The sequence below is a fragment of the Panulirus ornatus genome, chromosome 57 (genome assembly GCF_036320965.1).
Source record: "Panulirus ornatus isolate Po-2019 chromosome 57, ASM3632096v1, whole genome shotgun sequence".
In the NCBI taxonomy this organism is placed as follows: domain Eukaryota; kingdom Metazoa; phylum Arthropoda; class Malacostraca; order Decapoda; family Palinuridae; genus Panulirus; species Panulirus ornatus.
In genome coordinates, this window is record NC_092280.1 from 26,643,277 (window position 1) to 26,658,177 (window position 14,901).

Here is a 14,901-nt window from a genome sequence, read left to right on the forward strand (position 1 = left end):
AATGCCTGATGTGTACACTTGTTATAAAGGCCATTTGGTATGGTAGAACTCCCTGCCCACCGCGCAGCACGTATGAGTAGCATAATATACACAAACGTACGCAGTCGGTATACATCCACACGCAAACACAAGACGACAGACACATATGTATACAATCATCTTCACGCGTATACATCCATAGATACACTTGATCAACGAACCCAAATGATATAAATAAAAAGATAAACATGATTTAATAAAGATCTACTCACTGTTACTTTTGTTTATTCGTAACTGCTTCTTGGTGTAATCTTTAACAGATAAATCTTATTAGATAAAACTTTTATTGGAAAGTTATAGAAAGTAACATCGCTTCGTGGGTACACGTCCTCCATTTATGTTAATGAAGTGGAAACTGGTCAGACGAGGGTCGCTCTGCCCACACTTTCCTTATCATCTTGAGGACGACGGTGGTACGACACTGAGTACGACGGTGCAACCCTTGAGGATGACTGTACGACCCTTGAGTACGACGGTATGACCCTTGAGTACGACGGTGCGACCCTTGAGTACGACGGTACGACCCTTGAGTGCGACAGTACGACCCTTGAGTGCGACAGTACGACCCTTAGATGCGACGGTACGACCCTCGAGTACGACGGTGCGATCCTTGAGTACGACGGTACGACCCTTGAGTGTGACTACGACCATTGAGCACGACGGCACAACCCTTGGGCATGATGACCTGGCCCTTGACCTGACCCCTAGTACTCCGAAAAAAAATGGCCACGCCATCATACCCAAGGGTCGAGCTGTCGCGCTCAAGGGTCGTACAGTCGTTCCCAATCGTCTTCCTGTGGTGCTCAAGGGTCGTTCCGTCGTGCCCAAAGGTCGTACTGTGGCACTCAAAAGGGGGGGTCGTTCCGTCATGTTCCTAAAGGTCAATAAACCTTCTCTATCCCTGGCGTACTTACGGTCCTCTGTTTTTGTCCTGGGAGCTGCTCCCGCTAAGGTGCGCCAGAGTTTTTGCAGACGCTCATGGCCAATCACTTTTTTTTTTTACGTCTTGTTGTTGTATTCTTTGCTGCAGTCGAGTGGCTGGTGGCGGTGGATGGTGACGGTGGTGGGAGGAGGAGGAGGAGGATACGCGAGGACAAGGTGCCTCCTTAAAAAGGCCTCAAGCTTGTCCCAAGCCTAGTACATTTGCGATGCTTGCGCCGTCAGCTGTGTGTGAAAGAAGCTTCGTTCGTCCGATTTGCTTCGAGGATTCGAAGGTGTTTGGAGCGGTTCATTTTCGCTTACGATAGACTTCGTTACACTATTTACCGTTCTCCATACATCTCCCTCTCCCGCTGTGAGTATGAACTTACAAGTGAAATTATAACATAGGATAAATATGTTAATTTGATATCTGAAATGCAATAGTGTTCACGTAATTGAAAAAGGAGATTTTTTAAGTCTTGCCCAAGTGTTCAACAGTGATGACACCGTTTCAAAACAATGCATTTTTCGAAAACGTTCGAAGGCAGTTCGAATAGTACAGCGGACTTCTGTAGGCATTGTGGCTACCGTGAGTCTTACAGGAGTCAAATCTGGCATGCAGCTAGGGAGCGTCCATAAGTAGATTTTTCCGCTACATGATCGTGTCATACATTTCCCGTGGCAATAATAGCTACCGTTTCTTAACCCAAGTGGCTACCATTCGTTCCCTATCTAGCCTTTAAAATCTGGCTGACAGAAGTGACTTAGACGTGGGAAAACAGGCTCGATTTTTCAATAATATTTACGTATTGTTGAATATTTACAATGAAAACCGAAGATCATACCATATACCCGATCACTATAGTCTTACACAGGTCAAAAATGTAATATCTATTGTTTGCGAATGCGTAATGAAAAAGAGGCAGTTGATGTTAGATGAACATCATGGTGCACACACACACACACACACACACACGATTCGTAAAAACGTATTACATCACCTGTTCTGGAAATAACATATGATCTGCCTTAAAAAAAAAAAAAGAAGAAGAGGAAAGCTTGCAAGAAGCGAGAAAGAATGCCAGACGGGCGCGAAGAATTCGATAGTCCGATATTGTGGTGGCCAGTTCGCGCTGATCGACAGTTACCAACGCTCAATTAATAAGTTGATTTGGACGCACCGGCCAACTCAGAGAGAGAGAGAGAGAGAGAGAGAGAGAGAGAGAGAGACGTCTAGCCAGTTACACCAAATTAAGCGAACTTCAACAAGAAATCTAAATTTTGCTGAATAATACGAAGGTTAGAATACTGACTAGGTTATCACACCGACGCTGCCCCGTTAGACTTCAACTGAACTTTTGAAAATCTAGTTCTACAGTTTGTTTATTGACACATCTCATTGGTGTCCTGCATCCTGTCTGATCCTATTATATTTTTTTTGTGTCAATATCATTCGAAACTGAATGTTCTTCAAAGTGATAAAAAACGTTTTTTTGGGCTAAATCATACGCAATTTGCTCCTTTCGTGAATAAATTCGTGGAACACGAATAAAATTATGGGACATGCGTGAAAGAAAAAAATCTCTCTCTTGCTCTTAAAGTTTAAAGAAAGAAAAAATACTGCGCTGACCCGATGACAAAATATCGGTAGATGTTTTTCTCCAGAATAAATCCCTCTACAGCCTAAGTTTATGTTTAATTAGTAAGAAAAGAGAAGGTTAAAAGTCTGAGATTGCAATGAGTTACACACACACACACACACACACACACACACACACACTTTATCTTTGTGATGTTTGCACAGTTGAGCCAGAACTGCGCTGACTGTCAAGGTCCACTCCCTGGTCCTAGAGGCTGTCTTTTCTTTCTGCCTCACTTGGGTAGACGGCACTCAGTCTACAGACACATACTCTATCTATCTCACATAACAACAAATAACTCCCACGAATTCATTGCTTAACTTGGAATCGTCCTGCGGTGAGCGCTACGCACTTATCCTATTTTTTTTCTAACTTCACAAGTGCACTTTCGTGTAATAATCACATCATCAGGGGAGATACAAGAAAGAAATATAACAGTCAGCTGATATACAACCAAAAGACGTATGTATGGCAAATGGTTCTAAATAATGACTGGGAAATTTCATGCCTTCACCATCTACTTCTCCCAACAGTGGTCATCTCCTCCACCAACGACCTCCGCCAGGCTCTCCACCAGCCCACCAACAATGGTGGTGAAGGCGCCCTTCAGCCTCGTCCCTTGGCTGCTGTATCTCGCTTTCTTCTTCCCCCTCACCAGTGGAGGTTAGACTTAATTGTTATAATATAGAATCACGAAGTGATAGATAAAACAATCAATAAATACGTAATATATATATATATATATATATATATATATATATATATATATATATATATATATATATATATATATATTGCACACACACGATATTCGAGTTTGTGTGTGTGTGTTTGTGTGAGTGTGTGTGTGTGTGTGTGTGTGTGTGTGTGTGTGTGTGTGTGTGTCGTTGTGATCATGTGATTTCTCTTTACGTTGCGGGAAAGAGTTTAACACTCGAGTTGCCCCATCTCTCCACATATGTACCTTGTCTTTACTCTTACGTGTATAACCACACACACACACACACACACACACACACACACACCAGCTTAAACCTGACGATACTCCTTCATCGCTAATGGGAATAATGAACAGCTGGGTAGAGGCTGGGGGTCGATTGTCTCGTCCAGGATGCCTATGTGGGTATGCCCATGTGTGGATCAAGGTCAGCAGCGTTCAAACCACTACGTGGCGGAAGGCCCCGTGCGTGCGTTTGTCACTGTGTGTGTGTGTGTGTGTGTGTGTGTGTGTGTGTGTGTGTGTGTAATGTTTTTATTAGTATGTGTAAGAAAATATGTTTACATTGAGAATTAGACCAGTTTTTATTTATGAGAGTTCAAAGAATACTATAAATTCACATCAAACATCAAATCAAGACTGTCCTACCTGAAAATGATAAACCTATCTTCGTAATTCACATAGTCAAAATAGTGTTACGATAACTCAACATCCAAATCGCCAATCAACCACCCAATAAAATTTTAAATTTGCGAGGTAGCGCAAGGAAACAGACGAAAGAAATGGCCCAACCTGTGTATGGGGGGGGGGGCCCCCCATACACATGTATATACATACGTCCACACACGCAAATATACATACCTATACAGCTTTCCATGGTTTACCCCAGACGCTTCACATGCCTTGATTCAATCCACTGACAGCACGTCAACCCCGGTAAACCACATCGCTCCAATTCACTCTATTCCTTGCCCTCCTTTCACCCTCCTGCATGTTCAGGCCCCGATCACACAAAATCTTTTTCACTCCATCTTTCCACCTCCAATTTGGTCTCCCTCTTCTCCTCGTTCCCTCCACCTCCGACACATATATCCTCTTGGTCAATCTTTCCTCACTCATTCTCTCCATGTGCCCAAACAACTTCAAAACACCCTCTTCTGCTCTCTCAACCACGCTCTTTTTATTTCCACACATCTCTCTTACCCTTACGTTACTCACTCGATCAAACCACCTCACACCACACATTGTCCTCAAACATCTCATTTCCAGCACATCCATCCTCCTGCGCACAACTCTATCCATAGCCCACGCCTCGCAACCATACAACATTGTTGGAACCACTATTCCTTCAAACATACCCATTTTTGCTTTCCGAGATAATGTTCTCGACTTCCACACATTCTTCAATATATATATATATATATATATATATATATATATATATATATATATATATATATATATATATATATACATATAATCAAACTATCATATAGCTATAGATATCATTCCATATATACTGTTAACTTCAAAATAAATACGAGTATAATACGACTTGTCTATTTTTTTCTATATAGGGACCCACATTAGTGCTCTTGAATTTCGAGATATTGTGACCTTCAGTTGTTTCACTTTGTTTCTCTCAACAGACAGCAACACAGAGGAAATATTGGACAAGAGGTTGGATCAGATAGCGTTCGCTGGTGAAGGGAAGGCCCTTCAGCCTGATGAAGGGGAAGAACTTCAACCTGGAGAAGGGAAAGCCCTCCGACCCGGTGTGGTAAGATGAACTCTTAGTGTTCCCTTCACCTAGAGAGAGAGAGAGAGAGAGAGAGAGAGAGAGAGAGAGAGAGAGAGAGAGAGAAGAGAGAGAGAGAGAGACCAAATAATGTGATTTTGCCCCCTAACAACCCTGGCGCGTACTGCTCACCGCATTTATATACAACAGAAGGAGTGCCTACCGATGGATCTTAATTTCTTCTGGGAGGGAAGTGGGAAAGTGTGAGAGTAACATCTTAAAAGAAAAAAAATCAATACAGTAGCAAACAACATGCTATCGGGGAATCCAACTCCATTCGTGTGTCCTTTTGTATGCATCAAGACAAATGAGAAAGGTGTTTGAAACCATAAACAATTGGACTAAATCCCTTCCTACATCAGCAATTTCCCTGCTGGCGACACACCACTGAAACGCCAAAGCAACACGTCTTCTTATATCTTCAGTTCAAACGATCAAAAATGTCAAAATCTATATATTTGTCTCATTACATCAGTCAGTCATTCTATAACCATATATATGTATATATATAGAAGCTATAATGGTCTAGCAACATTCATTCGACCATCTATCTATCTTTGATTACACTGGTAGACATACACGTCAAGGTGTATGTACTATACACATCTTACAGTTGTGGGGTGTATTACTCCACCCTCCCACCTTACCATCTTATCAAAAAAATACCATAAGGAACTTTGTTCTGGTATTGCTTATATGTTTAAAGGTAATGCCTTTGTAATAATGTCTCTGAATGAATCACAATTTCTCTACCTTGCTTCACAGTTCTTTTATATCAGTCTCATATTGTTTACTCTTTCTGGTAAGGTTGAGGCTCATGGCATAACGAACACGTCTGATGTAAAGAAAGGATTCTTAACTAACGGATATACCTTTTATCTCCCGAAGGCAGCCCTGACCAGCAACCAGCTGTTACAGCACCTGAGCACCAGCCCTAAGGACGCCCCTCCAGTAGTATTCGGTCCTTCATTGAGATCGAAGCCCCAGAGCGCCCCTCCAGTGGTATTCGGCCCTAGGTTGAATTCAAATCAGCAGACGTTCGAAAGGCTTCCGAGACCTCCGTTCAAATCGCAGCTTCTCGGGCCGTTCGACCCATTACCGCCGCCTTGGCTCGACCCTTTCCGTACCCACCACTTCCACCGGCACTTCTGACGGTCTTCTTTCGTTCATCAAGAGAGGATTACTTTAACTTCATAAACCCACGACGGGGCAAAATCAAGCGCGATTGAGCCACAGACAAATTGAAACGGTTCGAGTTCCCCATCTTGGGTCTTTCGTCATCCCCTTGACGCTTGTAGGGCAAGGATGTCAATGGAGTTAGTCATTTGGTTCAAGAGAATGAGTGTGAGCCACTATTTGGCACTACTGAAATACTAAAAGAACGACACTCGAACCACTTGGCTTTAATGTTTATAGGACGGTTGGTTGGTTTGTCTGGCTCTCGGCCTATCCACTAACAGGGTCGTTAAGGCCTTCAACGACCATTTATAACCAAGTGAAAGAAAGAAAACGTGACCATTTTCTTCAGGTATTACATAATAATCTTATGTCCATTCACAAGTTCTCACTGCATATATGACTTTTGGCTTTGTAGATAAAAGATGTAATGGAAGTCTATGACATACTTTGAATCGATCTATTACACAACTTCGATGATAATGTTACGAAAAAGTCTCCCAAATCTTGAGCAATCATATCATTACCTATAATGTTACTCAAACACACGTATAATAGTTTAGTCTCGTAAAAAGACAAACCTTGCAGCACACACTACACTCTATTACTCGACAAACTCCAATAGTCAATATTGTCATCATTAAAGAAATATATCTTTCCTTACTCTGTCATTATCCTCTTCAACCCAGCCTTGAAAAAAAATGCCGTTCTTACGCCAAAGCTATTCAACATTCCCTCGTTGGTTTTATGAAGATCTCTCTTTCTCTAAGGTTATTGGGAGGTAAGCTTGGCATCTTCACCTCCTCTTCTTAGTTAAAGTCACCCAATTCAGGCATATTTCTACATGCATATGTTTTTGAATTCTTTCTAACTTGTCTATGTTCTTTAAGCAAGGTTTCCAAGAAAGTTGTACCATGTTCGAGCTATGGTTTCCCATAGGCAGTATATATATATATATATATATATATATATATATATATATATATATATATATATATATATATATATATATATATATTCGCGAATCTGACTGATATTATATGTAATGATATTCCAACATGTTCCTCACGTTCTCATTCCACTATCTCTTCGGTTTTCCTTGACCCCACCCCGACCCTAACCAGATACGACACTTTGGTTCATCTTCATTTAGTTCCTCCAAGCTTTTCACATTCAATAAAATTCTACTTTACTTTCCACATTCGTATGCAGATAGGATAACGCAAGAACCATATTCCTTCGGGGAAAAGTCAGTAGCCTAAGAACGACACGGAGCCTAAGACCGTTCCCTGTGGAACTCCACACGCGATTCTGCTTCTCGTTCACTAACATTCCCTGATCACTCTCCTCACCAGCCCACCATGTACGTAACTCCTATAATACATCTTTACATCCCATAGTGCTATTACCGTATATCCTCACTCTCATGATGACTTAATCTTACAATATCTGATCTAACATTTATGAAAACATTCGTCTCATGTCTTTATGTTCATTTAATGACATATAAATCTATGTCTCTAAATCTCTCAGGGTATTAACACAGTCAAAACGGCTGGTAATGATATTAAATTCCCAAACGTGTATAGACGGGAAATAAAAGTCTTGGGGCAAATTAAAAACTTCACGAAATCGGCGATGTGTGTCGCGCAAATGCGCAATTCCATTTTGGATTATCATATGATCGGCGCCGACGCCGACATGTGGGTTGAAAAAGAATATTTTCATAATTTGTCATCGGGCATTTCCTATCCCGAACCGACGAGGTCTCTCTCTCTCTCTCTCTCTCTCTCTCTCTCTCTCTCTCTCTCTCTCTCTCTCTCTCTCTCTCTCCATAACCTCATTGGTGATGATTATTATTTTTTCTCTTTAAGGTACGAGTTATAATCAGATATTCATTAAATGAAGAGTAAAACTATCTTCCGTTTTATGGAAACTGTACACCCGAGTGAGAAGTTGCCATGCATCACGAATATGAATCTTTTCATTCGAACCATGTGAGATAATTCGAAGCAATTAGAATAAAAGCGAGTGCTTTTCTTCAAGGCCATGTCTTCAGGAGAGAAATTCAACACATTCTCATATATATATATATATATATATATATATATATATATATATATATATATATATACATACATATTACTTATCTATTTATTATACTTTGTCGTTATCTCCCGAGTTAGCGAGATAGCGCAAGGAAACAGACGAAAGAATGGCCCAACCCACCCACATACACATGTATATACATACACGTCCACACACGCATATATATATATATATATATATATATATATATATATATATATATATATATATATATATATATATATATATAAAATCACTGATGCTACAGTTCAGTCAGGGTCATACTGAAAACAGTTTTTAATGGTATAGAAAACGAACGCTAAACAACGGCTCTGCGAGTCGGGTCGTAGGTCGGCCAGTGTGTGTGTAGTAGACCTTGAAGTGTCGTGGCCAAGTGTCGTGGGGGGGCTTGGGTGACGGGGAGGTGCTCCTCACCACCAATCCTTGCGCCCGACAACAGTGACGTCACATCCTACAATAGTGACGTCACACACACACCCACACCAACACACACACACACACACACACACACAATATTGAAATATTATGGTGAAATTTAGGCGGAAACGAGAATGTCATATGCAACTGGAAGTAAGAGGAAATACTGCAATGGAACACAGGAATGGGTCGCAACTGATAACGAATCTAGAGGGGGAAACAGATGCATAATTAATTGGATATTTCAAGAAAGAATATTGGAAATTCTTCTGATTTAGAAAGAATAAATTTTTTCGTCTAAAATGACGAAAAAATACAAATACTGTCCAGAAAGGTCATCAATTCTGATTTACAAAATCACATATAGTACCAAACACGTCTACACTAAAGATAAAAGGTCACTTGGAATTTGAAAAAGGTGACCCAACAATGAGTCACAAAGGTCAGGCGGGACTAAGACACTTGACCCTGTAATATACCAGAAAGGTCACACGAGTGTCAAACGACATGACCAAGATTTTTTTTTCTCTTATTAGGTGACAAAGCTTAGGTTACAAGGCAGGGACAATGTTCTAATATCAACTAGAAAAAAAATGAGTCATACCTTACCCAGCTCTGATGTAGCGTCCAAAGGGATGAATATAGTGTCAATACACAAGGGTGAAGGAAACTTTTGAAACAACTTTATAAGTGGCAAAAAAAAAAAAAGAATGAGTGACTAAATCGTTTTAGAATCTCAAAATGAAAAAGAAAAATAGATACAGATGGAAATAAACAGAATAACTTTATAGAATCTAAAAAAAAAAAATAAATAACAATACAATACAATCACTAACATAAGTGGATTAGAAATGATTTTTTTTCTTAACGTGTGCAGAGAAAGTAAAGCCATGTACGTTGCAAGACAAAAGTTTCCAAATAAGTGGAGTATCTTGTCTATAGTTCCTAGAGGACATGTATATGCAACAAAGAAAAAGAGGGCATTGATGAAGATGTCTTGACCCACGTAATATATATATATATATATATATATATATATATATATATATATATATATATATATATATATATAGATATATATATATCACTGGGGATAGGGGAGAAAGAATACTTCCCACGTATTCCCTGCGTGTCGTAGAAGGCAACTAAAAGGGGAGGGAGTGGGGGGCTGGAAATCCTCCTCTCTCGTTTTTTTTTTTTTTTTAATTTTCCAAAAGAAGGAAAAGAGAAGAGGGCCAGGTGAGGATATTCCCTCAAAGGCCCAGTCCTCTGTTCTTAACGCTACCTCGCTAATGCGGGAAATGGCGAATATATATAACCTTTGGTTTGATAACATTTACTTTATACCTCAAGCAAAATATTCTAGAATATCTATCCAATATATCATCAGTAAACAAGTACACTAGACCAGAATCTTCCTATTAAATGTCCTGCAATTTAACTTGTTGTCATTCTGGCATTTATCAAAAGTCTTCTCTCTCATTGGTTGCCGAGACCTTAAGCCTTATCAACTACCACTAATTAATCTCGTCAACCTCGAACCACATCCGACAGGGTTCTTAACACCACTTTCATCAGCGGTGGAAGATGATGCAGAGAAAACGTATACACTTTCAGAATATACGTGGGACAATGAGTCTTCTGCCTTGCGTGTCTGGCATAGAAAATGTATTCTCTCTACACAGATCCGGGTAGGAGTGACTCTTCGAATCGATCCATCTGTGGTTTATAAAAGACTAAGATGTGTGTAAAAGGTCACTTCCATGAGCTCTCTTTCTCTCTCTCTCTCTTTCTCAAATGACATACCACACATACACCAACCCTACAGAGCGGAAACATGGTATGGACCCCTGGGAGTGACATTTCATCACTGTGTTTTAACCGCTTGTAACAAGAGAAAAAAAAAAAGTCAACTTATATTTTGTGGCTACTAAAGCCAAAGATGTTTCAGCGTCTCAAAGAAATGCATATTTTAATATATATATATATTTTTTTTTCGCTTTTCAAAAAAGCTTATATGAAAATTCCATGGCTTTGGAGAATATTAGGATAAGCAATAACCGGCCACTATATGAGCAGAGACTATTCGATTATTATAGATCTTGAGAATAAAGATTACTTACACATAGGTCGAATGTGGCCATTTTTATGTTTTCCCGGCGCTACCTCGCTCAAGCAGGAGGTAGCGATGCTGTTGTCTGTGGGATGGGGTAGCGCCAGGATGGACGAAGGCAAGCAAGTATGAATATGTACATGTTTATGTATGTATATGTCTGCGTATGTGTATGTGGGCGTTTATGTACATATGTCCGTATGAGTGGATGGGCCATTCTTCGTCTGTTTCCCGGCGTTACCTCGCTGACACGAGAAACAGTCATTATATATATATATATATATATATATATATATATATATATATATATATATATATATATATATATATACTCTTGCATTTACTCATGTATCTACGCAATCGACTACGCGCACACACACGGTTACTATAACCCCACGTTACTACTAATAACTACCTCAGCCACTTCCGTCTTTTTTACTCCCCCCAAAACACAGAGCCATCCCTTGAGTACCTGCCCTCTGACCTTTTCAAGGTAAATCCCCGAAGTCTTCAAGGCCCCGTCGCTCTCCACGCTCCACCTGGTGAGGTGGATCGAGTCTTAGCCCCCGCTGGCTCCAGCAGTTTTCTTGAAGCACGACCTCCTGTGGCAGACGCTAGTGACCGTTACTTGACGCCATGGGCTGTATGACCCTTGAGGACGCTTATACGACCCTTGAACGCGGCGGTACTGTCCTTGAACGCGGTGGTACTGTCCTTGAACGCGGCGGTACTGTCCTTGAACGCGGTGGTACTGTCCTTGAACGCGGTGGTGCTGTCCCCTGAGCACGGCGGTACTGTCCCTGAACACGGCGGTACTGTCCCTGAGCACGAAGGTACTGTCCCTGAGCACGACGCTACTGTCCCTGAGCACGGCGGTACTGTCGTCCCTGAACACGGCGGTACTGTCCCCTGAGCACAAAGGTACTGTCCCTGAACACGGCGGTACTGTCCCTGAGCACGAAGGTACTGTCCCTGAACACGACGCTACTGTCCCTGAGCACGGCGGTACTGTCGTCCCTGAACACGGCGGTACTGTCCCCTGAGCACAAAGGTACTGTCCCTGAGCACGGCGGTACTGTCGTCCCTGAACACGGCGGTACTGTCCCCTGAGCACAAAGGTACTGTCCCTGAACACGGCGGTACTGTCCCTGAGCACGACGGTACTGTCCCTGAGCACGGCGGTACTGTCCCTGAGCACGGCGGTACTGTCGTCCCTGAACACGGCGGTACTGTCCCCTGAGCACAAAGGTACTGTCCCTCATCACGGCGGTACTGTCCCTCATCACGACGGTACGAACCCTGAGTTTGATGAATGAATCTCAGGTCAAACGCCATACCAACCATACCAAGGAAGACAATCGTTTTATTTCACCGTTTTCTTAAAAAAAAAAATTTCCTCCCAATTTCCTTTCCCAGTTTTCTTCTGAAACGATGTGACACACGTTCCTTTCTCCGTATCTCTACTTCCGTTTAAGTAACTCCCACTTTCTCTGGAGTAACTTGTCTCTCTTTTATTCTGTTTCTTGGTAAACTACTATGAATAAAAACGCCTCTGCTTCCGGCTGAAGTGTCTTTTGTAAGAGATACCATTCTCGAATGTCGACACAGTGGTATAAATAGCTGGTATTATTACCATGACAGTAATCGTTACAGACATATTATATATGTGCGCGTGTGGGCGTTTATGTATATACATGTGTATATGGACGGGTTGGGCCATTCTTTCTTTGCGCTACCTCGCTAACGCGGGAGACGGCGATTGATTCTAATGAATAAATAGATAAATATATATATATATATATATATATATATATATATATATATATATATATATATATATATATATATATATATATATCGCTGGACTGCGCTTGCCTGAGGTTACACCACGAGCAAATCCACCATCTGTCTTCAATGGGGTCCATCCTGCCCCTGCTACTGCGTGTAGCACAGCCTTGGAGCTGCAGGAGGTGCCTCTGGAAAAGGGATCCCGAGCTACAAACTGAAGACATGGGCGGCAAATAACTGGAAAAACTCTCTCCTCATCAAACACACACACACACACACCTACACGACCTTACACGACAGGATGCCGAGACTCCTAATTCTTAGAGAAGCTTGTGTGAAAAGGTCGAGAGGGAGATACACCAAGTCTTGCCTGCATGCGCTCTGGATTAGGAAATGCCCCAGTTAATTACAGTCACGACCTATGTCCAATCTAAGGTTGGGTATACCCACCACACAGTCAGGCATTAGGAATTTAGAGTAAATCTACTGTCCTCTAGTGGAAAACCTCATCAGAAACCATTAGGGAATGTGTTATCTGCCTTACACATCCATGTTCCAGTTAGAGAATGTCATATAGCGCTCGTCCTTCATTTATATAGCGAGACATGAGGATTAATGAGGGAACAAGTTGACCCCCCTATGAGGTACCCGAGTCGTCATGATGATGATGGGATTTTGGTTTTGACGAGATCCCGAATACAAAGAGGAATGTCACAACTGAAAAGGTCAATCAGTATATAAGTGGAAGTTGAGCAAAGGTGCAGACAGGAAGGAGGTGAGAAGACAACATTTTGTGGTACGAACGTAGAAAGAAAGTGAAGCTAAATCAAGAAGTGGTAAGATGATGTAAATGTATGAGGATATTACGAGTGTCTGCATGATGAAGGAATATGGGGATTAAGAACTGTAAGATCGAACAGCTCCTTCCCACTTACGCAAACGCGTAATTACTCACACACACACACACACACACACACACACACACACACACACACACAAATGTAATAGAGTAGACACGAACAGAAAATACACAGTTGACAAATAAAGTAGTCCAGGGATAAATGATGTTTTATCTTCATAAGATTAAAGAGACAAAACCAGTTTGAACTCTTACATCCGTCATCACCTAATCAGTTTGGGCCAATGGCCAGTCAGGTACAAGTATGACTGCGACTCGACAGGTCCAGTGATGGGGCAGGTCGACAGGTCCAGTGATGGGGCAGGTCGACACGTCCAGTGATGGGGCAAGTCGACACGTCTTTTGCAGTAACGTAAATCGACAGTCAGGTGATGACGCAAGTCGAGAGGTCGAGTCTAACACAAATCGACAGGTCTTGCGCTGGATGAAAGTCGACAGGTCTAGTGATCAACTCTATTGAAATACTGCACACCGTTCATAACGGAAGAAGGTTGTGTATACACACATACACCACCGTGGCGGAGTGGTTATAGTTGCGACCCCCACTAGTCTAGCCAGCACGAGTTCAAGTTCCGGACCGGGTAGCCAGTCGGCTCACAGCGAACCTAGCTGTTCATCCTCTAATTTTGAGATTGGTCGATGAAGGGGCACCTGGCGTAAGCTGGAGTGTGTGTAAATATGTTTGTAAACATAAGGGTATGACATTATATACATATATATATATATATATATATATATATATATATATATATATATATACACACACACACATACACACAAGGCGAGGATACGTGACAATACGAGAATAAAACTCACTTCCACTAATATCAAATTGGCCTCTCCAGTATACTCCATCAAACCTGTACAAACACACAATTCCCTCGGAAAACCTTTCTGGGAAAGCCAGAACCAACCTGCCCTCCTTGCAACATCCTGTCCCCCTGATAACTTATACTCTTTTTACCCATCTTTACCTAGAACACTTTCCAGATACTAAGATATTCAAACTCCACTAATTGAGGATAATAGATGTACAGAAGAACAGTATCTTAGGTAATCTTTGAGGCATTTGATTGTGTTATCATTTCATATCATAATCTAAACAAAAGAGGACAAAGGACTCAAATGTCAGGGTAAAAGGATCGAGTATTTAAGCTAACACCCCCAAAAGACCATCTGTTCTAACATTGTATAGGTTGTGGTAATCTATTTCCAACACAGTGAGATCTATGCAAGTTAACCTGAGACTGGACATTGGAAATC

At 41.4% G+C, this 14,901-nt stretch overlaps 1 protein-coding gene and 1 long non-coding RNA gene across 2 annotated transcripts in view; one reads left to right on the forward strand and one right to left on the reverse strand.

Moving 5' to 3' along the window:
* LOC139766344 (uncharacterized) overlaps positions 1-14,901 on the reverse strand; it is a 79,461-nt gene that overhangs the window by 58,806 nt on the left and 5,754 nt on the right. The gene's annotated exons all lie outside the window — the stretch shown is intronic.
* LOC139766078 (uncharacterized) lies at positions 1,107-6,951 on the forward strand. Its single transcript, XM_071694224.1, has 4 exons — positions 1,107-1,333; positions 3,134-3,263; positions 4,968-5,098; positions 6,005-6,951. Exons 2-4 carry the CDS (start codon positions 3,188-3,190, stop codon positions 6,266-6,268), a joined length of 471 nt encoding a protein of 156 aa, XP_071550325.1. The 5' UTR covers positions 1,107-1,333; positions 3,134-3,187; the 3' UTR covers positions 6,269-6,951.